Source organism: Schizosaccharomyces pombe (genome assembly GCF_000002945.2).
Source record: "Schizosaccharomyces pombe strain 972h- genome assembly, chromosome: I".
NCBI classification, from domain to species: domain Eukaryota; kingdom Fungi; phylum Ascomycota; class Schizosaccharomycetes; order Schizosaccharomycetales; family Schizosaccharomycetaceae; genus Schizosaccharomyces; species Schizosaccharomyces pombe.
This window is the reverse complement of record NC_003424.3, coordinates 3,920,337-3,943,107: the sequence shown is the minus strand read 5'-3', so window position 1 is coordinate 3,943,107 and position 22,771 is coordinate 3,920,337. Positions and strand designations below refer to the sequence as shown.

At 37.1% G+C, this 22,771-nt stretch overlaps 12 protein-coding genes and 16 long non-coding RNA genes across 28 annotated transcripts, besides 1 other annotated feature; 14 read left to right on the top strand and 14 right to left on the bottom strand.

The window, feature by feature from the left end:
• Nucleotides 1-101: 101 nt before the first annotated feature.
• Nucleotides 102-605, bottom strand: SPOM_SPNCRNA.3763. Its single transcript, NR_193126.1, has one exon. It is a non-coding gene; the product is annotated as a non-coding RNA (long non-coding RNA).
• On the top strand, nucleotides 172-1,068 carry SPOM_SPAC2F3.18C (ribonuclease kappa-like protein). The gene is made up of 3 exons (NM_001019810.4): nucleotides 172-333; nucleotides 439-602; nucleotides 744-1,068. The coding sequence occupies exons 1-3, from the start codon at nucleotides 306-308 to the stop codon at nucleotides 807-809; spliced, it is 258 nt and encodes an 85-aa protein (NP_001018267.3). The 5' UTR covers nucleotides 172-305; the 3' UTR covers nucleotides 810-1,068.
• On the bottom strand, nucleotides 1,022-3,443 carry hem1 (5-aminolevulinate synthase). Its single transcript, NM_001019809.3, has one exon. The coding sequence runs from the start codon at nucleotides 2,843-2,845 to the stop codon at nucleotides 1,169-1,171; it is 1,677 nt and encodes a 558-aa protein (NP_594388.1). The 5' UTR covers nucleotides 2,846-3,443; the 3' UTR covers nucleotides 1,022-1,168.
• On the top strand, nucleotides 1,550-1,754 carry SPOM_SPNCRNA.3762. The gene has a single exon (NR_193125.1). It is a non-coding gene; the product is annotated as a non-coding RNA (long non-coding RNA).
• On the top strand, nucleotides 2,772-6,159 carry SPOM_SPNCRNA.949. Its single transcript, NR_151340.1, has one exon. It is a non-coding gene; the product is annotated as a non-coding RNA (long non-coding RNA).
• SPOM_SPNCRNA.950 lies at nucleotides 4,005-4,266 on the bottom strand. The gene has a single exon (NR_151342.1). It is a non-coding gene; the product is annotated as a non-coding RNA (long non-coding RNA).
• Nucleotides 4,290-4,790, bottom strand: SPOM_SPNCRNA.3761. The gene has a single exon (NR_193124.1). It is a non-coding gene; the product is annotated as a non-coding RNA (long non-coding RNA).
• On the bottom strand, nucleotides 4,959-7,747 carry sut1 (plasma membrane sucrose/maltose:proton symporter Sut1). The gene is made up of 3 exons (NM_001356140.2): nucleotides 7,627-7,747; nucleotides 6,578-7,559; nucleotides 4,959-6,511 (listed from the first exon to the last, which is right to left on the bottom strand). The coding sequence occupies exons 2-3, from the start codon at nucleotides 7,053-7,055 to the stop codon at nucleotides 5,328-5,330; spliced, it is 1,662 nt and encodes a 553-aa protein (NP_001342860.1). The 5' UTR covers nucleotides 7,056-7,559; nucleotides 7,627-7,747; the 3' UTR covers nucleotides 4,959-5,327.
• SPOM_SPNCRNA.3760 lies at nucleotides 6,339-6,588 on the top strand. The gene has a single exon (NR_193123.1). It is a non-coding gene; the product is annotated as a non-coding RNA (long non-coding RNA).
• SPOM_SPNCRNA.3759 lies at nucleotides 6,716-6,974 on the top strand. Its single transcript, NR_193122.1, has one exon. It is a non-coding gene; the product is annotated as a non-coding RNA (long non-coding RNA).
• SPOM_SPAC2F3.07C (uncharacterized protein) lies at nucleotides 7,275-7,580 on the top strand (the record flags this gene model as incomplete). The annotated part of the gene is made up of 1 exon (NM_001019807.1): nucleotides 7,275-7,580. One exon carries the CDS (start codon nucleotides 7,275-7,277, stop codon nucleotides 7,578-7,580), a length of 306 nt encoding a protein of 101 aa, NP_594386.1.
• Nucleotides 7,748-8,072: 325 nt separating the features above from the next.
• SPOM_SPNCRNA.3758 lies at nucleotides 8,073-8,848 on the bottom strand. The gene has a single exon (NR_193121.1). It is a non-coding gene; the product is annotated as a non-coding RNA (long non-coding RNA).
• Nucleotides 8,849-9,006: 158 nt separating this feature from the next.
• Nucleotides 9,007-12,575, top strand: kap104 (karyopherin/importin beta family nuclear import signal receptor Kap104). The gene is made up of 2 exons (NM_001019806.3): nucleotides 9,007-9,147; nucleotides 9,270-12,575. Exons 1-2 carry the CDS (start codon nucleotides 9,040-9,042, stop codon nucleotides 11,892-11,894), a joined length of 2,733 nt encoding a protein of 910 aa, NP_594385.1. The 5' UTR covers nucleotides 9,007-9,039; the 3' UTR covers nucleotides 11,895-12,575.
• Nucleotides 9,325-10,316, bottom strand: SPOM_SPNCRNA.3757. The gene has a single exon (NR_193120.1). It is a non-coding gene; the product is annotated as a non-coding RNA (long non-coding RNA).
• Nucleotides 11,037-11,592, bottom strand: SPOM_SPNCRNA.3756. The gene has a single exon (NR_193119.1). It is a non-coding gene; the product is annotated as a non-coding RNA (long non-coding RNA).
• Nucleotides 11,704-12,257, bottom strand: SPOM_SPNCRNA.3755. The gene has a single exon (NR_193118.1). It is a non-coding gene; the product is annotated as a non-coding RNA (long non-coding RNA).
• Nucleotides 12,427-14,303, bottom strand: SPOM_SPNCRNA.3754. Its single transcript, NR_193117.1, has one exon. It is a non-coding gene; the product is annotated as a non-coding RNA (long non-coding RNA).
• Nucleotides 13,176-14,483, top strand: SPOM_SPAC2F3.05C (xylose and arabinose reductase). Its single transcript, NM_001019805.3, has one exon. The coding sequence runs from the start codon at nucleotides 13,472-13,474 to the stop codon at nucleotides 14,297-14,299; it is 828 nt and encodes a 275-aa protein (NP_594384.1). The 5' UTR covers nucleotides 13,176-13,471; the 3' UTR covers nucleotides 14,300-14,483.
• Nucleotides 14,484-14,730: 247 nt separating this feature from the next.
• Nucleotides 14,731-15,657, top strand: rim1 (single-strand DNA-binding protein Rim1). The gene is made up of 2 exons (NM_001019804.3): nucleotides 14,731-15,139; nucleotides 15,224-15,657. The coding sequence occupies exons 1-2, from the start codon at nucleotides 14,791-14,793 to the stop codon at nucleotides 15,325-15,327; spliced, it is 453 nt and encodes a 150-aa protein (NP_594383.1). The 5' UTR covers nucleotides 14,731-14,790; the 3' UTR covers nucleotides 15,328-15,657.
• A 20-nt stretch (nucleotides 15,658-15,677) lies between these two features.
• sec67 (translocation subcomplex subunit Sec72) lies at nucleotides 15,678-18,480 on the bottom strand. Its single transcript, NM_001019802.3, has one exon. It carries the CDS (start codon nucleotides 18,353-18,355, stop codon nucleotides 17,777-17,779), a length of 579 nt encoding a protein of 192 aa, NP_594381.1. The 5' UTR covers nucleotides 18,356-18,480; the 3' UTR covers nucleotides 15,678-17,776.
• On the top strand, nucleotides 15,829-17,575 carry rpa49 (DNA-directed RNA polymerase I complex subunit Rpa49). The gene has a single exon (NM_001019803.3). It carries the CDS (start codon nucleotides 15,848-15,850, stop codon nucleotides 17,123-17,125), a length of 1,278 nt encoding a protein of 425 aa, NP_594382.1. The 5' UTR covers nucleotides 15,829-15,847; the 3' UTR covers nucleotides 17,126-17,575.
• On the top strand, nucleotides 17,744-18,013 carry SPOM_SPNCRNA.3753. The gene has a single exon (NR_193116.1). It is a non-coding gene; the product is annotated as a non-coding RNA (long non-coding RNA).
• Nucleotides 18,158-18,704, top strand: SPOM_SPNCRNA.3752. The gene has a single exon (NR_193115.1). It is a non-coding gene; the product is annotated as a non-coding RNA (long non-coding RNA).
• Nucleotides 18,528-18,880: an LONG TERMINAL REPEAT.
• Nucleotides 18,881-18,981: 101 nt separating this feature from the next.
• On the top strand, nucleotides 18,982-19,522 carry lsm6 (U6 snRNP-associated protein Lsm6). The gene is made up of 3 exons (NM_001019801.3): nucleotides 18,982-19,113; nucleotides 19,223-19,336; nucleotides 19,387-19,522. The coding sequence occupies exons 1-3, from the start codon at nucleotides 19,029-19,031 to the stop codon at nucleotides 19,413-19,415; spliced, it is 228 nt and encodes a 75-aa protein (NP_594380.1). The 5' UTR covers nucleotides 18,982-19,028; the 3' UTR covers nucleotides 19,416-19,522.
• An 89-nt stretch (nucleotides 19,523-19,611) lies between these two features.
• imt1 (inositol phosphorylceramide mannosyltransferase activity Imt1) lies at nucleotides 19,612-20,754 on the bottom strand (the record flags this gene model as incomplete). Its single annotated transcript, NM_001356139.1, has 1 exon — nucleotides 19,612-20,754. One exon carries the CDS (start codon nucleotides 20,752-20,754, stop codon nucleotides 19,795-19,797), a length of 960 nt encoding a protein of 319 aa, NP_001342906.1. The 3' UTR covers nucleotides 19,612-19,794.
• A 408-nt stretch (nucleotides 20,755-21,162) lies between these two features.
• SPOM_SPNCRNA.3751 lies at nucleotides 21,163-22,155 on the top strand. Its single transcript, NR_193114.1, has one exon. It is a non-coding gene; the product is annotated as a non-coding RNA (long non-coding RNA).
• On the bottom strand, nucleotides 21,397-22,101 carry rmp1 (ribonuclease MRP complex subunit; the record flags this gene model as incomplete). Its single annotated transcript, NM_001019799.3, has 1 exon — nucleotides 21,397-22,101. The coding sequence occupies exon 1, from the start codon at nucleotides 22,030-22,032 to the stop codon at nucleotides 21,397-21,399; it is 636 nt and encodes a 211-aa protein (NP_594378.1). The 5' UTR covers nucleotides 22,033-22,101.
• On the bottom strand, nucleotides 22,132-22,552 carry SPOM_SPNCRNA.3750. The gene has a single exon (NR_193113.1). It is a non-coding gene; the product is annotated as a non-coding RNA (long non-coding RNA).
• Nucleotides 22,553-22,771: the final 219 nt, after the last annotated feature.

The following is a 22,771-nucleotide window of genomic DNA, read 5'->3' as shown; positions in this document are numbered from 1 at the left end:
CTTATAGCAGTGGTACGCAGCTTGCATAATATTCATTTAAGCATTGCATTTCAAAATCGGTTAAAGTTATTTACTGTGTTGAAGTTATAATTTATTATAATAGCATAACGTTATGTGACGTGGTTTTCTAAGGTCCATAGAGATTCGGAACCTCACTCAATATTCAAGATTGTCTTGAACAAACATTGCTACTTGGTGCAAGCGTTCATTAAGCCTGTATAGATAAAAACCAACTCATTACTGACGCTATTGTAGCTCTTTTGAAGGTCTAAACGCATTACAAAAAGCAACAATTAATCATCTCGATGAAGCCTCTGGTTAGTCCTGGATTAGGTATGTAAACGCAACTTAATACGCTTGGGCTTGGACATGCTGAAATGACAAAAATTGGTTGCACGATTTTTTGTGAATTTCTTATTCTAACGACTTACGATTTAGCTAAGGCTTGTACTGGTCTATCGCTTATTGGAATAGTATTTCTGTTGGTACTGTCTTATCTGTTTTCCATAGAAGCAGAAACATTGATGCATGATTTGGTTGGAAGTGGCCTTACTGGAAAACAAGTTGCTAAAACCTGCCTTGGTGCTGTGGTTATCTATGCTGTATGTTTGATGAATATATTTTTCAGAAATAGTGAAAACTGCTTCAAGTATTCCATGAATTTGAGTGTAGCAGAAGGGTCTTCTATTCTTATTTATGGATTGGCTTAGTTATAAATAAGTCAGCTAACTTAAAATCTATAGGTTTTCTTCTTGTTCTGTGGATCTCAAGTTATAGTCTCACGCTACCAAAAACCAGTTCGTATCTAATATTTCTTAATTACGTACATGAACAGCGGTTTTCATTGTTAAATTTTAGAATCTAAATAGTATGTATTCTTTTTACCTTCAGAATCCCTTCTTTCTTCCTAAATGCTGAGGACCGCGACAAAATAGCTTTAGTTACAAAGTCAGCAGACATTTTGCTAAGTTAAATAATAATTTTTTTTCTGCTTACATTACTCAAAAATTTTTGGAATACGCCTTGTTTGATTACTTTAGTAGTTGAATTAATTCTAAATGATTACCAAAAAAAGATTATTGCATCCTGTCGATAAGAATTTATTCTTTCTAAACTCCATGTAAACAAAAAAAACAGACATTAAATAAAAATGCTGTTATTTCAATCTTTAATGAGTCGTAGTAAAAGGAAGGACAGGGAACTTACAGAGACGACCTACATCAATGCCCCTTTTTTCCCATCCATCAATGCGATTGATGTTGAATTTGCTCCAAACATCATTCATAGCGTTGGTCAAGCTTTGAACATAATGCTCGGTGTTATGGGCCGGGGTAGGAGTGATACGGAGGCGTTCTGTTCCAACAGAGACAGTAGGAAAATTAATACTCTGGACGTAAATATTGTGATCATGTAATAAAGAGTCACTAGCCAACTTAGCCAAGTGGGCATCTCCAACCATGGCTGGGACAATGTGGGTATCATTCGAAAGAACGGGAATTCCGATTTCAGATAGAGATTGTTTAACACGACGAACAGCAGATCTTTGTTGTTCACGTTCTACGTTGGAAACCTTTAGATGCTCGACCGCAGTCAAGGCACCCACCATAACGTGAGGAGGGAGTGAAGTAGTAAAGATGAACCCGGGGGCAAGTGAACGAATCATGTCGACTAACGTGCTAGAAGCTGCAATGTAACCACCAACACAACCATAGGATTTAGCCAAGGTACCCGTTATAATGTCGACTCGACTTAACAAACCAGGAGTTTCTTCAGCAACACCAGCTCCACGAGGTCCGTACATACCAACAGCATGTACTTCATCCAAAAATGTGATAGCACCATATTTCTTAGCCAAATCACAGATTTCGGAAATAGGTGCAACGTTTCCACTCATACTATAAACTGACTCAAAAGCAATGATCTTTGGGCGATTTAAGGGAAGGGAAGCAAGTTTGGCTTCTAAATCAACAAGATCATTATGCTTGAATATGATTTTTTCGCAACGAGAATTACGAATACCATTAATCATTGAAGCATGGTTCATTTCATCACTCAAAAATATGCAGTTAGGCAATTTCCTGCCAAGTGTAGATAAAGTGGCATCATTGGCCACATAGCAACTTCCAAAAACGAGAGCAGCTGGTTTTTGATGTAAATCAGCCAAGGACTTTTCAAGGCGTACTGCATGCTGATTATGTCCAGCAATGTTTCTAGTACCACCGGCACCACCACCATAGGTTTCAATACACTGGTGCATAGCCTCCCGAATTTTCTTATGACCACCCATGTTTAAGTAGTCATTACTACACCAGACTTCAACGCGCGTATTCGGATCAGCCAAATGAGCAAGAGGATACTCTTTGGCGAGGCGGTTAATATTATTGAAGTAACGATAAGATTTGTCTCGATGTTTCTTATCAAGTTCTTCACGATAAAAAGTGTCATAGTCGAATCTAGGAGTGGTGGCAGGTCCAACACCGTTCAAATCCGAAGCATAGTGCTTTGGCATTTGGTGCTTTTTAGTAACAGGAGTAGTGGTAGCAGCCTCAGCAGCAGCCTTGACAGCATCAGCATGGCGACATGTACGAGAACCAGTATTGACGACGCCAGCCTTTAGATGAATCTCATCCAAAGAAGGCTCCATAGCCATTTGCTTGGAGTCGGATTTAAACCCACGAGACACGTCAGCACCAGTAGCAGCAGCCACAGGAAGTGCATGTCTAACAACTGGACAACGGGCTCCTGCGCGAATAAGACCAGCACCAGCCATACGACGCAAAGCACTAGGATCGGCTTTACTAACGAAGGGGCAGTGCTTTGCAGCTAATTTCACAACGCGTTCCATTATTTAAATAAGAAAAATAAAGAAAGAGAGTGACAATGAAAAACCCAAAACCAGCAAAAAATCGATCCAATCTTATAGAAAAAATGCGACCGAGAGAAGAGGATATAGAGTCAACGCTTTGACTAATATATATTTTTTATTTCTTAAAACCCTTTCAATGGATCAACCAACTTTCAAAGTGTCTATCCAATCCTTCTTACAGAGCAAGAAAAAGGTTGAGCAAATTAGAAAAAAAAACAATCCAACCAAGACCTAGCGGGCAAATAACGATGCTATCGACTGTGGTATTAGAAGGTACGAATTTGCAACACCCCGGTATAGTTATTTAGGGAAAAATATTACGGTATCCAAATCGATCTCTGGATAACGATGGGAAACGTAGAAAGAAAGCAACAGGTCAACCTTTAGTTACTTATTTAAAGAAATAGGTAAGATAAAAAATTTACCTTACTATAAATAAGACAGAAGATGTAACGATGAGAAATATTATCGGAAAACCAGTCAATAAACTTAAATGTTTTCAACTGGACGATATTACAAGCACAATTCGTTTCGGAGGTTAGCTTTCGTTAAGTTTATGCCTAAAGAATTGCTGTTCAGTTAGGAAATTCAAAAAAGAAAGGAGGAATTGCGGATTTTATTGCAACAGCGGATTTCGTCAAGATTGTCCTAGATAGCAACTATTACAAATCGCTGTGCGGGCCTAAAAAGGAACTAGGTTAGTAATGAATCCTGAAACGGACGCCTCGCTATTTTTAAGCACCAACAAGACTCACGAACAAGAAAAAAAAATCCCCGACGGCAATTTCCCGAAGGAAGTAAATGTCAACGCCCAATAATGGCGCATCTAATTACATGCATCCCCAAACGAATGGAAACAAGATGGCCGCTAGTAAAAATGAAATCAACTTGGAGCAGCTTTTCCATTCAGAGATGCATGCGCAAATGGCGAGGAGGATAAGGATGACTGTGCGGGTGCACGATGCATGCCTTATGGATTTTCTTTATCGTAGTCTTACCTTCGCTTAAGCGGTTTCAGCGCAATTTTGTCCTTATAAACACAACTGCTAGAGACACTGCCTGTCTCGTTCCTTACCAAAAATTAAAAGAAGAAAGTGAATCAACGAACTTTTTTTTTTTATTCCCAAGAAAAAAAACACTTTTATTATATTATTCCTTCGTATAACAGGAAAAAATACGCGTTCAATTGTGGCTGTCGCAATTTTGTCCAAACCAAGCTGGGGATGGTAAAAGGTAAAAGGAGTTTGTGCATTAGAGGAAGCAGTAGTGAAAAATGTTACCACAATTCATGCACCTACAAAAACTGTCATCGCTTTTCTAAAATCGCTTCATTCTTTACAATAGTAATTTAATATACTTCTGTTTTGTAGCGCAGTATGGAAATCATTTTTTTTCTGAAATCCTCGGGCTTTTCCTAAGTGAAATTGTAACTTAATTACACCCGGTTTTGTTCACCAGCGGGGCGGTCGGCTCCCTAAACTCGTAAACCCCCATTGTTCCTTGTCAGGATTTGCTCGCAGACAATCCGACCGCCAGTGCGGAAGAAAAATTTCCACTACCGCTTAGCGGGAAGATTGCGACAACGCCTTGTCGAGTTGGGTCGTTTGGCTTAGACAAGGAGGACACGGAGTCTTAGCTACCTAACACACTAAGCTGACTTGGCAGGCTATACAAAGTAGGCAGGTAGTTTAGATGCTAATTGCATGTTCATAATGGTATGACCGATTAGATGAAAGAGCACATGGAGAATTACATAACATGTTATTTATTACAGCGGAAGCTTTCAAAAGTTCTTATGCTTACAAACATATTATTATACTGAATTATCATTCTATATGACTGAAAATTCTTTTTATAATTTGGCTCTTTTAGCTTAATTTGAGGCTCTTTCTCCGTTTTAACTCTTTCTTTTTGTAATGAAAACAAGCTTGGCAATGCATTGTTTTTCCCTTTACTGTGATCAACATGGTGTTGTTGCCCTTTTTCTTACGCAAAGCTCGCTTCTTCTTACTGTATACTAATTTAAACTCGGATCAATCGAGAAAGTTCAAACATCTGCTAGTATTACTACTGCCACCATGGTTTTTTTTGTGTCCATTAATAGAGAGATAGTCCAATCAAGTTGATTTTCATTTTTATTACTTTTTATATCCTTTATACACTATAAGTATATCTTTTATATTGGTTCATGCTATACTCTACACAAGTATGAATCTTGTATCAAATGCAAAGAAAAACTTTCCTTTTCCATCTTGACAGTGTATTGTTTGCCCAATCAAACAAATCCTTTTGATAATGCCATTACTCTTCGTTGCCTCTCCATTCTTTTATTCAAATTACACTTTTAGAAAAAACAGCAATTGCTTTCACTCATATTTCGTCAATCGTAAATTATTCATAATATTCATGTTCACATATCATCGAATTGCATATTTTTGCGACATTCATCATCTGAATTCTTTCAAAAGTTGATGGGCAAAAGATGCCGGCATTGGTACGCGGCTAGAAATGCAGATATACCTCCAATTCTCAACACCCATGCTATACTATTGTCGGCGATGTCTCGATGACTGCCCTCCGATTGAATAAATACAATGGTGGCAATGATGGTGCTCAACACTTGGGGGGCAGATATAAATACATTGTGAACACCAATCATTTTGCCACTGCTTTCTCGTAATCCAAGCTTCCCTATTTCTGAAGAAAATAGCGAATATGGAATCCATAGAGTACATGCCCAGGACAGTCCACAGATAGCTACCATTGCCTGCGCTTGCCATGATGTTTGCAAGAATATCGTGCTCAACATACAAACACCAAAAAGGACATGGGAGCTCAACCACAGAATAGGAAGAGTAAGTCCTTTGATTTGTACCTTGGAGGATATCGTTGTCATAATTGATCTACTAGACGGTAAAAGCCTGCGTCGTGAGGGCTCATTTTCCGAACGGAAAGAAGTTGTTTCGCTCAAATTACCAAGACGGGGTGTATTAGTACCAGTTCTTATATTTCCGAGATCGTTTCTTTCTTGAATGTTGTATTCATTATTAGATGCATCACTCGATTCGTCCTCCTCATCATCCTCCGTGTCCTCGAGCAACAATGGAAGTGCTGTATTTGCGGCAAGAGAAATGATAGCAAAAAGCAGTAATGCGAACGACCCTTGACGAGTCGCCATGTCCCAATCTTCTTCATGGCCTTTAGGAGCATGGCGTAAATATAAAATACCCACATAGGTAGTAATATAAAACAAAAATGGAAACCATCCAAAGTATGCAAAAAATTGAACAAAACAAATTCTTTTTAATGTAAATGGAAGTGCGGTAATACTTTGTCGCATAGTTGTAAAAAATTCAAAGATTTCTCCAGCAACCGATTTCTCGTGTTCAACTGGTGGGAATCTCCTTTCACTCACAAATATTGTTGTGATGGTAACTGTGAGTACCAAGGAAATGGAGGCAAGTACGCAAAACACCTGTAACTGTGTGAAATTGAGAAAGGAGAAGATGCGATATAGAGGTAAATAGCCTAGTAAGTACCCAAGCACATTGCCTACACCTATCATTCTTCCAGCCCAGGAATTTGCTTCATGCTGTTGATCTGAACGGACTGAATCAACAATTAAAGATCGAGTGCTAGCCATTACTAGTTATAAAGTTAGTCATTTGTATGAACTACTACTCTGAAAACTAAATCCCTAAATTCACATACCGACATTGACGGCCACGTCAAGCAAATAAATGCTAATCGTAGCCAAAACGATAGTAACACGTTTCATTAGAACCTCATTGCTAAATATAAAGAGGCAAATATCAGGGGCCCAGCCCATAAGGAATAAGCTGAATGTTCCTAACAAACTAGCACAGAGCATGAACGGTCTCCGCCGACCTATTCTTGAATTAACCCGGTCGGACAATATACCAGCAATTGGCTGAATTAATATTCCAGTCAAAGGACCGGCAATCCATATAATTGAAGTCCATTCTTTACGAAGACCAAGTGAGAATAAATACGGTGTACCATAACCAAGTTCAACCGACCAAGTCAATTGAACTCCCAAAAGTGAAACTGTAAGAGCTATTAAGTAGAGGGAAGAGCGAGAAGGGATAGACTCTTTAAAAGGTGATGATGCCTCATTTTCGGAGGATAGAAGTTGTCCATTCTCCAATTGATTTTCATCTACAGACATATTTTAATGAAACTAAGCTTTAAAAGCAAAAGAGAAATGAGAGGAACGTTTGGTGGAACTTCTTTGGTAAGAGATATCTGTTCCTACAACAAAGTTCAGGGGGATTCAATTATGATTGAGAGAAATGATTTTTTAATTTTTCAAAATAATTGATCGCTGTCTAACTTGCAATGAATGTATCTGATCCTTGATAGCATACAACAGGCCACAATGTTTTAAATGTTAGTCAGAGAGAATAATTCAAATGATAGAAGTATAATCGAATATGTGATAAAAATCCTTCTAATTTCGGGGATTTCAAGAATTATTATATTGATTTTAGCAATGTTTGAAAGTATTAGACATATAATTTTTCACAACGATACCAATCCCAGTGATGCTCGAAAGTTTCAAATGGCAATTTGTAGATTAAGTTCGCAGAAAAGCAGAAAACTAAAGAATCCGATTGAAAGTTCAACGACGAGTCACAAAAAGAAAGGATACGTAAGAAAATGTTATGAATGTCTGCAGATACAGGTTAGTTGAACAAAAGCGATTAAAATGAACATAGAACAAAGCATCGTGTACTTACTTTGAAATCGTCAATAAGCAAAAAGCTTCAATTTAAAGCAATAAGCAAGGAATAAGAAATAATAATAAATAATTAAATAATTCCTTACTAATAAAGTACCTTTTAAAAGTATGAATTCTTATGAATCCTTTCAAATTACTACACCTTTTAATATGCTTGGTTTAGAGGAGCGACTCCATCAGCCCAGCTCCGCGTAAATGTCATGTTGACGTTACACTGTGATTCTGCACTATAGGACATTACACCGCGGCACACTGCATTCCTGTATAAGTCAAATGCTTTTTATCTTTTTGAAATATCGTATAAATAGATGCCGTTAAGTCCTAATGATGATTAGTATATTTGAATCTTAATTTAATCATTAAAACTATATAGAATATTATCAAATTTAAACTGCACTCATCAATTTACTAGTAGCTATCGCACTTCCAATATTATTATAAGAATATGTATACATATCAATAAACATCTCCAGGGGCGCATTCTGAATACAGCAATATTCCGGTAAAATGGAGAACTTTTACGGTATTTTATTGCATCCTTGAAAACTAAAGAGCAGTTCGTAGCGAAACGATATATATTTAGCGAAACACAATGTTGCAATCAGTATACTCGTAAGCTATATTAACGTGATTAAGTATATACATAAATATTGTAAAAAAATAAGGAGAACGCAGCCATTCCTTATAACGATGAATAATTCTTCTTATGGTTAATGTACAGAGTTAGACATATTTATGATTGACCTAGATAATTGTCTATGCTACTCAATAGCTTTCTTTGCACGTGTTTATTGGGCCTGAACATAAATTGGAGAAGTTAAAATATTGCCACGTTCGAGCAATAGTAATTTAAACTCAATGGTGTTATCCGCGCATGGCTTGTCGCTCAAATACTTCTCTTGAATAACATGGAGCTTAAATATAATTCTTTTTTAGTATTCAAAACAATATCAATCCGCCCCTAAATTCCTAAATAACATTGCATGGTTTTCCATAGACAGTGCTATTCTCTTCGTCAGCAGGTAACATGCAACCCAATGGACTTTTCGTAAATTTTTTGAAGAAAAATCAACAAATTTAAAGTGATATAGGGGAGCTACGTGCTAAAATTCTTTTTTTTTTATTCTGTAAATTAATTTATTTAATACATGAGATCATTATACTGTGCTGTGAGTGTTGAGATGCGTCTACGGGAAATTTGCAATATGAACTTTTTACTTGGTAGAAAAATCCTGTCAATACATGTTTAAATGTGAAAACAAATACTGGAATCCATTTATTTTTTAACGAATCATAGCATACCACTCTGGTAAATGTAAATCTTGGAATTGCTTGGAATGGTACTACCTGCCTTCCCCACACTCATCAGAGAACTACTACCAACAACTTCTTACAGTAAGTACAGAGTAAGATGGGGGACAATCCTTGGGTTCTCCAGGAACAAGTCCTCGTAGAACTTTCAGAAGTGATAAAGAATTCACTCTCCGAAAACTCTCAGACTAGGAATGCTGCTTTAAATGTAAGATTTTTTTTTTCTAAAATTAAAAGTTTCTTTCTCGTTGTAGAAGATGCTTCTTTTTACTTCACGTGTGTAACGACGTGTGAAGAAGAAATCAAATGGCATAACTAACTTTATTATAGTTGCTTGAGAAAGCAAAGGATATACCAGATCTAAATAATTACCTTACTTGCATTCTCATCAACGCTACGGAGCTTAGTGTTTCAATTAGATCTGCTGCTGGTCTTTTGTTGAAGAACAATGTTCGTGTTTCAAGCTTAGAGTCTGGTTCAGGTTTGCAGAGCCTCGATTACACAAAGTCAACAGTTATTCGCGGTTTGTGTGACCCTGAACAACTCATTCGAGGCATATCTGGTAATGTGATCACTACAATCATTAGTCGTTGGGGAATTAGTACTTGGCCTGAAGTATTGCCACAATTAATGGAAATGCTTTCTAGCCCTGCTTCTACCACTCAAGAAGGAGCATTCAGCGCCTTAACTAAAATATGTGAGGATTCGGCTCAAGAGTTAGATCGTGATTTCAATGGTACTCGTCCCTTGGATTTTATGATACCCCGGTTTATTGAACTTGCTCGACACGAGAACCCAAAAATTCGTACGGACGCCCTTTTCTGTCTGAACCAGTTTGTTCTAATTCAAAGTCAATCTCTCTATGCCCATATTGATACATTCCTTGAAACATGCTACGCCTTAGCAACAGACGTTTCTCCAAATGTGCGTAAAAATGTCTGTCAAGCTCTTGTTTACCTGCTCGATGTCCGTCCTGATAAAATTGCACCCTCCTTGGGAAGCATTGTCGAATACATGTTGTACTCTACTCAAGATTCTGATCAGAATGTCGCATTAGAAGCTTGTGAGTTTTGGCTTGCAATTGCTGAACAACCCGATCTTTGCTCTGCTTTAGGTCCTTATTTGGATAAAATAGTCCCCATGCTTCTCCAAGGGATGGTTTATTCAGACATGGACTTGCTGTTACTTGGTAATGATGCTGACGACTATGATGTTGAAGATAGAGAAGAGGATATTCGTCCTCAGCATGCAAAGGGTAAATCGAGGATTACCTTGAATACCCAGGGACCAATTACTCAACAAGGTTCTTCCAACGCCGATGCTGATGAATTGGAAGATGAAGACGAGGATGATGATGAATTTGACGAGGATGATGACGCTTTCATGGATTGGAATTTGCGAAAGTGCTCGGCTGCTGCACTGGATGTTTTATCATCGTTTTGGAAGCAAAGGTTACTTGAAATCATTCTTCCTCATCTGAAGCAAAGTCTTACGAGTGAAGATTGGAAAGTTCAAGAAGCCGGTGTTTTGGCCGTTGGTGCCATTGCAGAAGGTTGTATGGATGGAATGGTTCAATATTTACCAGAATTATACCCTTACTTTCTTTCGCTTTTAGATAGTAAAAAGCCACTGGTCCGTACGATTACATGTTGGACCCTTGGTCGATACTCCAAGTGGGCTTCGTGTTTGGAGTCCGAGGAGGATCGTCAAAAGTACTTTGTCCCACTTTTGCAAGGATTGCTTCGCATGGTGGTTGATAATAACAAAAAAGTGCAAGAGGCTGGTTGCTCGGCTTTTGCAATTCTGGAAGAGCAAGCTGGCCCTTCGTTAGTTCCTTATCTAGAACCGATCCTTACCAACCTTGCTTTTGCATTCCAAAAGTACCAACGCAAGAATGTGCTCATTCTGTACGACGCAGTTCAGACCCTCGCTGATTATGTAGGATCTGCTTTGAATGATAAACGGTATATCGAACTATTGATTACCCCATTACTTCAAAAATGGTCCATGATTCCTGATGATGATCCTAATCTTTTCCCTCTATTTGAGTGTCTTTCATCTGTTGCAGTGGCTTTGCGTGACGGATTTGCGCCATTTGCAGCTGAAACGTATGCACGCACGTTCCGAATTCTTCGCAACACCTTATACCTAATCACTACTGCACAAAATGATCCTACAGTTGACGTTCCAGATAGGGATTTCCTTGTTACTACATTGGATTTGGTTAGTGGAATTATACAAGCTTTGGGTAGTCAAGTTAGTCCTTTGCTTGCGCAAGCTGACCCACCACTCGGTCAAATCATTGGCATTTGTGCCAAGGATGAGGTGCCGGAAGTTCGTCAATCTGCTTATGCTTTGTTGGGAGATATGTGTATGTACTGCTTTGACCAAATACGCCCGTATTGTGATGCTTTATTGGTGGATATGCTTCCCCAAATGCAACTTCCTTTGTTACATGTGAGTGCATCGAACAACGCTATTTGGTCAGCTGGCGAAATGGCTTTGCAATTAGGAAAAGACATGCAACAATGGGTAAAGCCGTTATTGGAGAGATTGATCTGTATCCTCAAATCTAAAAAATCGAACACTACAGTACTTGAGAATGTTGCGATCACGATAGGCAGATTGGGTGTTTATAACCCGGAGCTCGTTGCCCCTCACCTAGAGTTGTTTTATCAACCTTGGTTTGAAATCATCAAAACGGTGGGTGAGAATGAAGAGAAAGATTCCGCGTTTAGGGGATTCTGCAACATATTGGCGTGCAATCCACAAGCACTTTCATACTTGTTGCCAATGTTTGTCCTTTGTGTGGCCGAATATGAAAATCCTTCAGCCGAACTTCGTGATATGTTTCAAAAGATTTTACAAGGATCTGTGGAGTTGTTTAATGGTAAGGCATCCTGGCAAGCGAGTCCTGAAGTGCTCGCACAGATTCAGGCACAGTATGGTGTCTAAAAATTTCACATTTGAAAAGCTCAATAAGCACCTTTTCTTTGTTGCTTTTTTATGAAGGAAAGAGAAAACAAAATTTAAAAACAAAAAGTATGAAACAAGTTGTATGTATTATATTAGGATATTCAGGTGAATGTGGAAAACAGGAAGAAGAAATGCAAGGAAGACTAGATATTAATAATTTGCATATTGCACATTTGAGGTTACAAGAATGACGGAAAACAAAATTGGAAAAATAACCAAACCCAGAAGGGTTGGTACTTTTGGGTTTGGTTTTATTTAATAGTTCCGCCCAAGTATCGACGTTTGTATGTATGTTTCATGTATGTTTGCGGTTCAATGACTTTTGTAAGAAAACACAAAAAATATTCAAGAAGAACAGCATTTATCAAAGAATCATCATCTGAATCCTTTTATTTCTCGGCCATCTGTGCAGTGGGAAGGTTTTAACTTGCATTTCCCCTTTCGCCTAAGGATATTGAGGAAAGCAAAAACACCCGATGATTATCTTTCAATTGAGGCTGCACATTCAAACAAAAAAGGTTGATTTCCTGCATAATGGGTTCTGTTGCATGTACAATCGTTTTTCATCACTTACTTCCTGATGCGAAAATTCTTTTACTTAATATTATTTATTGAATTGAATTCACGTTCATGCAGTCTACGTAAAAAAATCAAACAACGAAAACTAATCATTGTAGTTTAAAACTTTTCCCTATGTTTCACATATGGAATGGAGCGGCAATAGTCTGGTAGAGCAGTCCATTTCAAAGTAGCGCATTCCATACTATTTTAATCATACATTTACGTCGGTTTAAAAGACACGAATAATGTTTAAAGGTAAGATAAATAAAATGTATAATAAAACTTGAGAGCGTTTTCTCTTGTTGATTATAAGTCTACCACACCTTGATGTCAATTAAGCTAATACTCAGCAAGTACAAACGCATTGTTCATTAAATGCATTTTTATCAATAATTACTATTGGAGTTCAGTCTTTTGCTCTCGCATAAAAATCCGCTTAAAAACTATAAAACCCGCTCAATCACAAATTTCTCAAAAAACCGCTATATTCGCGATTCAGCATTTGTCACAAGCTTCGATTGATCTCATACATAGCATTTTATTCATTTCATTCTCGAACGAACATTGCTGAATTCCATCGATCGATTAGTACGAATTCGAAGCTTAACGAACTTTTGTGACGAAAAGCTGGGTTAACATCATTCTTTACATGTCGCTGTACGTAAGGTAAAAACGTGATGGTGCTTCGGGATGTTGCTTATCATTACCACTCATTAATGTTATATCAGAAGTTTTTCATGGTATAAATAGTACTGTGTTGTTCGCATGTCGGGTTAGCAATACCATTTTAGTGAAAAGAATTTATAACGTTCTTTTCTTTGGTAGTTGAAAATATTGAATATTTCAAAAATACTCAATAGCATTGAAAAACAGCTTGGTTATATTCAATTTTGCTGAATCTCGTTGATTGCTTAATTGAATAATTATCAATTTCCTCGTTCATTAATTTTTGACTTTTTTCTTTTAATTTAATTTTATTTTTTTGTTCATACATTATGTTGGGATCATTTGTTAAGTTAAACAATGGACTTAAGTGCCCTCAATTTGCTTACGGTTCTTACATGGTGAATCGTACAAAATGCTTCGATTCGGTGTATGCTGCCCTTCAATGCGGATATCGACACATCGATTCGGCTCAGATGTATCACAACGAGGCTGACTGTGGAAGAGCCATCCTTAAGTTCATGGAAGAGACTGGTACGAAACGAGAGGATATTTGGTTCACTAGCAAGCTTAATGATTTAAGTGGGTACAAATCTACTTTGAGCAGTATTGATGCCAGTGTTAAGGCATGTGGCCTTGGCTATATTGATCTGTTTCTTCTTCACTCTCCCTATGGTGATCGTATTGAATCATGGAAGGCGTTGGAGAAAGGTGTTGAAGAGGGAAAACTTCGTGCTATCGGCGTTTCCAACTTTGGTCCTCATCACATCCAGGAATTGTTGGACAGCCATCCAAAGATTATACCATGTGTCAATCAAATCGAACTTCACCCTTTTTGCTCCCAACAAAAAGTCGTCGATTACTGTGAATCCAAGGGTATCCAACTTGCTGCCTACGCTCCTCTTGTTCATGGTGAAAAGTTTGGCAACAAGCAACTTCTCGCCATTGCTAGCAAGTATAACAAGTCTGAGGCTCAAATCATGATTAGATACTGTCTACAGCGTGGATTCATTGTACTTCCCAAGAGTTCTACTCCCAGGAGGATCAAAGAGAATGGCGACGTTTTCGATTTCGAAATATCTAAAGAGGATATGGAGAAGCTCTACAACTTGGATGAGGATTATCATTCGGATTGGAACCCATGCGTTTCCCCTTTATAATATGTTAAATGATCGTCTTGTAAGAGCAGAGAATGCATTTTATTATTTATTTCCTCTGCTATCCCTAGATATGCTAGTATGATAGAATTTACGAAACTCAATTTATGTCAGCTTATATACCAAACATGCATCCAATGACTGTTAGTATGAATTAGTATGAATCCGATATTACTTTTATCATATACGATCATAGATTAGAAAATTCGTATTACTTCCATTGATTTGTAAATGCTAGCATAATGTATCGTAAACTTATTAGAAACCTAAAGTACCTCATGGAAATGGCTCATTTTGGGTAGAAATATATTCAGACTCTTTACTATGTAGCTAATTAAAAGCAAATTCTACCCTAACTTTGGTTTTATCAATTCACACACTTCTCCAAGTACTTTTCGCTTCGTATATGCGACGTATGCGCACTTCACTCATCCACAACACCACACAATAAGACTCCATTAATTGCTTTCCTGTGAGCTCAAGGTACTAAAAACATGCTATTCTTAAAATCCAGCAGAGCATTTTCCAAACGACTGTTTTCTTCATCGACTGTTCGTTATAGAGATATTCAACGTTTGACATTGACTGGCAATTTAACAAAAGACGTTGAGCGTTTGCAGTCTCAAAAAGGAAACGAATATATGCGTTATACTGTAGCTTCCAATAATGGAAAAGACGTAGCCCCTACCTTTCACTCGGTTTATGTTTTCGATAGTTACAATTTCGACAGACTTCAAACTATTTTAAGGAAGGGAACGCGTGTTTATGTGGAGGCCGATGCTGTTTGGCGTTCCGTCCCAGCTGGAAATGAAGGATCTCAAGCGAAAATGAGCCTGCGACATGGTACGCAACATTGCAATGGTCCAAGTTGAAGCCTGAAGCAAAATTTGAAAACAGAATATAGTATTTACTAACCTCTCTTATTAGTATCTGCAGACGTTTTATTTTATCCTCGTAACAAAAATGGCGATGAATCCGGAGAAGAGACTCATCCTGAATTAGACGCAGATCCTATGATTAACAGCTTCTAAAATTCGTGTTTCTAGTTTAAAAATTTTCTGCACTTTAGACCGTTAATATATTTGGGTGGTATTTTTCTAGGGATTATTGAGTTTAAAAAGTCTCCTAATTCATTTTCTCTGCATTATGCACATACTTGGTATTGCTATGTATTTTTCATTTGATGTTTATTTCATTATTCCGCTGGAAATAATCTACCCATGGCTCTTCTGATTTGTTTTTATAGACAATAATGTCTCTGCTGTAATGTTTTCATTGCGTTCTAGGAATTACTTAGTCACCTTTACTCCTTCTTTTTCAAAGTGACAAATTTGTTAGTCCTTTACAGTAAATTAATAATCATTTTTTTTTATTTTAAAGTGTACTCTACGATTTGTAATATTCAGTTTCTTTAATTCTTTTCATTTAATGACTGATCCTCAAACTTCGTTAAGTTAGATTTCGCAGCCTCTGTGACTGTACACTACACTTCGTCAAACAAGCAAAGCTCTTTAAGCGCTAGCATTTTTACCAACAGCATCCACTATTGGAATGGCAGGTGACGAGTTAAAGGGCAAGAAGCGGAAATATAGAGATTCCCATTCCGGTGATGAAAAATCCGTTAAGATATTGCCTTTGAGTGAATCGAGTTTACCACCACTTGTCACGACAATTTCCGGATTTTATCCACCCGAAAATACCCGGTTCCAGCTTCTCAAAAAGAGCAATCAGAGCAACAGAGATGCGTCGTTAATTGGAAGGACAGAGCGTGTTCAATTTGAGGCTAAAAATCAATCAACGGCTACGGTTGAGGCAAATTACTGTTTAGCTGTTGCTGATAAAACTGGTCGTGTAAAAAAGATTGTTCCAGCAAAGTATCTTAATACTTTTGAAAGAAATATTTTGGCACTTCAGGAGAAGGACAAATTTTTGAAAAAGAAGCATGGAACTGTAAGCGGTACTGTTATGGAACAGCGTGCCAACTTGGGTTTGGCATTTGGTACAAGAAAAAGTCAAAAAGCTATTATGGAAGAGTCCGCCAATCGTGTCAAAGCTGAAACTTTGGGAGATGTCAAGGATCAATTGGTTAGTAATGTTCAAAAAGCTACTGAAGCACTTCCAACGCAAGAAGATATCGCTGCTGCTCAAGCGCAAGATCGCCCTATTCCTCCTGTCAATGTCGGTGCTGAATCCATTGAAGATGCATACAAATTGGAGGACATTATTCCCAAAGAAGAGTTTTCAGCTATTTACATTAAGCCTCTGTTAGAAAACCCTGACGAGCGCAATTGGGCCAAATTATTGCCGTACCGTCACTCCTTGTTTATTAATGAACGCTTCCAGCGATTACTTTCCATTGAGGAGGTTGACCAGAAGCGGGCGAGAATTTTGTATTACATTTCTCTTTTGCAAGCTTTTTTGTTTTCTCGTCGTTCTGTGGGCAACCGTGAAACTTTACGTAAAAAATTGGCTGATCCACCAGAGATTCTTATTGATGGGTTGATTAAACGTTTTACTCAAACCACCGGTATTGGTAGCGTCCAAGTATCATCTCGAGAAGTTGATAAAATCATATGTTATATTCTGGTATTGTGCTTAATCGTTGATAATTACTCAACTGATGTTCTTACCTTGGCAAATGACTTGAATGTCAAGACCATGAAGGCTAATGAGCTTTTTAGAACGGTGGGTTGTCGAATTATGGCTTACACCGAAACTCAAAGAATGGCTTTAGGTCTTAACAAAACTGATGCTAAAAATCATAAGCGTGCAGTATTAAAAATTCCCCTAGAGTTCCCTAAACCTCGACGTGGACGCGCTAGAAATTAGAGAAAAGTACAGCGTTGTTTATTTTCAAAAAAATGTGTGTGTGTTTTTTTAAAAAAAAAGAAGGACGGTATATATAGAAGAAACAACTACTGAAGTTCGTGATGTTCGATATCTCCACTGCTTATAATTGTTTTGGACGTCAAAGCGACATTGAGATATCCAAATAAAGTACCAACAAATTTTCAGAAACTTCTTATGGGAATACGGGATTAAAGGTGTTTTTTTATTATAGTGGAAGTACAGAAAATAATAAAATTTTGCATTGTATAATACTTTTGCTATAAGGCAAAGAAGGGTGACTTAGATGGTAACTAACTTTCAAGCAAAAAAGTTACCGTTTTACTCAATAAATCCTTTGGAAAGTTATAACATTGTTGTTTGACTATAGGGTAACAAATGACAATCGAAACTTAGATTCATGTTCAAAACCACCGTATTTATGATGTGCTAGGGGATGGTCTTTTGTATACAGTAATTGCTACAATCACCTGAGCATTAAATGAATTGGCAATAATATCAAGTTAGTATTAATTTTGAAATGGATTAATTATGTGGCCGTAAGTGTTTATGGTAATATGAAACAACACAAAGAAAGGAAATAAAAGGAGCGTGCAAATCCAATGATCATTTGAAACCATGATACAGTTGGTTTTAATCTTTTTCAGTATAACTTGCCCATAAAGCCACCAACTCGTTTCTCGTAACTGGCTCTGCCAAAATTAAACCGTCTCGTACAACCTGTTTAGCCTCTTCTATGCGATGCATTGCCTCCAAAGCCTTTGCTTTCCTATAATAACACTTTCCATAATTATTTCGAATTTTCAAAGCAGCATTTGCATCTGCTAAAGCTTCGGGGAATTGGGAAAGGGCAATCTCAGCAGCCGCCCGATTACACAACATAACACTTGCTTCTTCACGCGTAAGAATCGACGGTTCCCAAGTACAGCGATTCAAAGCGAGTTGTAATGCTAATCCATATAACTTTTTTGCCTCCTCATACTTTTTGCGTTTAAATGCCTCGTTTGCAGTTTGCTTCATCTTATTAACTTGGGTAGACAAGGCCATATTTGGCTTAGCAGGAGGATAGGGAGGTGGAATAAAAAAAGGATATTTAAACGTAGCTAATGACTTGGCGTATTCATTAACCTTTTTGCCCAACTCCAATTCCTTCCCACTCCATTTTGACACATCAACTTGAGGTGCAACCACCGATTCTTGTTTAGCAACCATCGAAGCAAAGTTTTAAAAGAAGAAGTAGTGAAGCTGCTCTTAATGTAAAGCACAAAGCTCGGATGGATTATTATGTACAAATAATTTAGAGAAGACAAGCAATGTTCAATGCAAGTAGTAAACTTGAAAGTGTTAGCAGAACGTGTCACAATACTTTAACACACATAAATACTAACTACGCAGTTTGTTATTTAATTTTAACGATGTGTAGAACTGCAATGAGCTTTATGATCTATTATATTGCAATATTGCAAAAAGCAGGTAATACAAGTAGCAACCGAGGACATATATAATATTTTATGTACGATCTATTGTTACCTATCATTAATATAGCTTTAACTAAACTGAGGAACGAGATTCAGCTGTACCTCTATTTATAATTGTTCTAAAGGGTGTTTTTAATAAAATTTATTTAGTTAGCGGATAGTTACCCATAATTATTAATAACCAGATCTCAACTGATATTCCAACATATCACATATAGTGATACGCAACGAAGTGTATATTAAAGTAGTGTAGTCTTGCACGGTATACATTTTTGCACATAATGCTATTCTTCATTATATGCAAGAGCACCCTGAACTGAGGTTACCAATGTAGTTGGTGTCTACTTCAATTTACGACTCACAGAAAACCCTTCAAAGGCTGAATTCTCTAAACCAACTGGAAGATAATGGATTCTTCTCCTAATGAGTTTTTGAATAAGGTCATCGGCAAAAAAGTTCTTATCCGGTTAAGTTCTGGTGTCGACTATAAAGGTATTTAACATGAATTGCGTCGGAGACAATGCAAGTTTGCAATTTGTTTCTATCGCTTTAACTTTTTTTCCGTTATTTAGGGTTTGTTAATACTAAACCTGTTTTTTAGGAATCCTCAGTTGTCTTGATGGTTATATGAACTTGGCCCTTGAACGCACAGAAGAATACGTTAATGGCAAGAAGACGAATGTTTATGGAGATGCATTTATTCGTGGAAACAATGGTATGGTATTTATATTAAAGTGCTTTGATTTCCTAACTACCGTCCAACAGTCTTATATGTTTCTGCTTTAGATGATTAGAGACGATTTCTAGCCCTTCAATACGATATACGATTATGGTACAAGATTGGTTAAAGTAATTTGCATAAAATACAAATTATCGTTAAAAAATACAAACACGTGTATACATAATAAGTTCTTATGCTAATGTTGAAAAGAAGAGCCAGAGTTCAATGAAGGATATATATTTGTAGATATTGATGTATCATTTAGAAGTAAATGTAATTTATAGCCCTTTAAAAAAAACCGTTTTCGTTAAACAAACACAGAGACGATGACTTTGGCATCATTTTTTTTTTTCAAGTTGTCATCAAATGAAACTATAATATACACTTCTTTTACCTTTGAATTTCTTCAATAGCCAAATCACCCATTTAGCCCATCTATAGAAACGAAGGGACTAGGGATATAGCTCCTGTATTTGTGAGTGAGAAGCCGCAATTCCACGTTTCCTTCTCCGTTTAAAGACAACTCTTAGACATAAGAAAAGGATAGCGAACGCAGCCAAAAAAGCAAAAAATAAGACAGATTTTGAATTTCGGTCTATCCAAATAAATACTTTAGCATCAGTGCCATGCCAGCTATCACCAGTAACATGTGAAAAAAATGAATTAGGTCCGTTTCCATAAAGTAAAGCAGGTAAGACGCGCACTGGTTCATGCGGCGTAAGTAAGTATTTACAAAATTGATAAGATAGGAATAAAGGTCCTGCACTGAGAAACACCGTGGGATATTTAGTGAAATAACGGTGGTTAAACTTTGACAAGTTATGTATCGCCTGATACAGAAATGGATGCTTTGGTGTAGCAGCAAACCAATCATTGCTATACCCAATGGGTTCCGTCGAAGGCAATATAAAAGTAGCTTTGCTTAGAAGAGGATCCATGGGTTTTTTACACCCAATATCCAAATCCATGTATACGCCGCCGTAATGATAGAGAATAAAGTAACGTGCAGCATCAAATTTCTGGATATTATAAGGATAGCTGTGGAAAACAGGCATAAACCAGGAATAATTTTCGTTCATAAAAGACATAATTTTTTCATCTGTCCATAAAATGAACTGCCAGCCGTTTTCATCAGGATGTTGGCGCCTGCAAGAGTTAACAGTATTAGACCATCTCTCTGGAATATTTTCATCCTTCCAAAGCTGGTGAATCACTCTTGGTATTTTTTCCATTTCTCCTGGAGCACTAGTATCATCTGATACATCCGATAAACTTAAGGTAAAAGGTTCAGTCGCTTTCCCTGGTACCATAAATCTCAATGTGTTATAAAGGGAATAGCCCCAGAGGATCAACAAAATAACGCCGCATATAGGTATTCCCTTTAAGAGAAGCTTGCGACATTTCCTTCCCATGATTGCAAACAGATGTAATTCACCTCGGCAGCAAAACGATAAAACAAAAGAAGCGAAAAAACAAGAAAGGTGATATGGTGAGCAAAATTCACTTGTTCTAATAAGAAAACCGTTGAAAAATAAAATGAATATTTAATTTGTTCACGATGTGCGCATAAAAAACAAATAACCAGAATATATGCAGTGATAGTGTTGAAAAGTGTTTCAGTAGAACAGAAAACCCAATATTAATAAATTGAAGGTTTAATAGAATTAGAAGCTCAGAATAGGTTGAAAAGAATAAATACGTTATGGGGATGGCTTAGAATCGCTGCATATTCAAACTTGACAAGTAACGAAAAGAATAAATTAAAGCCCGCGAGCACTTCAAATGCACAGATAAATAAAAGATATGTACAAACAAAGAAAAAAAATATGTTTGATTCTATACAACAGGATGCCTTGATGCTGGATGAAATGCAGTAGAGACTCAAAGACCCAAATGGTGTTATGATGAATGACAGCGTTTTCGTATCATAGCGTAATGTTCTTAATAAAAATAGAGAGATTTTGCGAGACTGGTGTCAGAAATAGATGAAACAAAAAGCAAAAGTAAAGAAAAGAAAAAATCAATTGAAAATGGAAAGACTAATTGAGGTTTATTTATCCGAATATATCATCAATTTCGTCTCGTCCCTTTCTTGCACGTTTCTTTTTTTTCTTGACTGTGGAATTTGAGTTTTTGGATTTACGTTTGGTACCTTGAGAAACAGTTATAGGAGAAGAAGACAAGAAGAGAGATTCATCTTGATTCTTGAGAAAAGAATTAGGAGAGGATACAGTCAGTTTCTCATAACTAGTAGAAGCAGGATTTATAGACAATGAAATAGGTTCCGTAGCTAGCAATTCATCGCGAGCTACAACAGTCCCAGTGTCTATGTCATCTTGAGACTGTAATTCCAATTTTTTTTGCTCCTTTTGACTAAAGACTATTTCCGATTGTATTTTTGCTTCGTACTCTATTCCGCCCATAACAAACCAAACGCGAGCTAAGATACCCAGCAAAACTAACCCTAAGGCTGGATACTGACCATGGGCAATTAAGTTTGTAAAATAAAAGTACGATTTCGGCAATTGTTCTAAAATAGCAATTTTCGCTTTTTCATTTCCATCTAGCGACTGCTTTAGTCTTCGAAGCAGCATTCGTACGTGTCTCCACCAAACACTTAGTCGATGCTGATTTCTATTCCTATACACGATTTTTTGCAATAAAACTACATCGTATTGCAATTCCTGCATATCGTTGGACTAGACAAATAGGTCGTACAAACCACCCAACGAGTGAGCAATGTGAACACGAACACGAACGAAGAAAGTATGTATGTATGAACAGTATCCATTAAATACATTGATGGATGAAAAGAAATAAAGTGTTGCTCAAGTTCTCGTTAAATCAAAATTTGGACGTTAAAAATGAACTGTTCGTATTTGACTTTAACGATTTTTATCATTTTCAATTTCTCTCGATAAGTAATCTTAACGAAAATATATTAGCGAGTAAATCAAGATAATAAACGACACCTGGTTTACGGGAGTGGAAGAAGTAACAGTCGATCCGGGCATTCCGCGGAACGAAGTAGAAACATATGGAGAGCTCATAGACAAAAACAAAAACAAAAGGTACAAATCAATGAAAAGAAATACAAAGAGTTCTAATACTTAGCAATAAAATCCGCTACTGGTCGATGCATCCTTTAGAATCCTACATGATTTATTGTGTCCTTTTTTGTTTCCCATTTTTTAATATGCCTGTTTTAAGATTTTGTAGCATTTGGTACCTGCCATTCGATACCGCCATAATATACTCGTGTAGCAGATAATTTTCACTTTAAGAATCCTTCAAAAAGCACCACTACCGTCGGCTGTTTCTGGCTTCTTTTTCACGGCGTATCGATTCCGCAGTTCAAGACATAAACTGCGTTAATTTTCCTGTCAAATATCCTCCTTTTTGTCAATTAAGCCAGCAGTTTGCCATGAA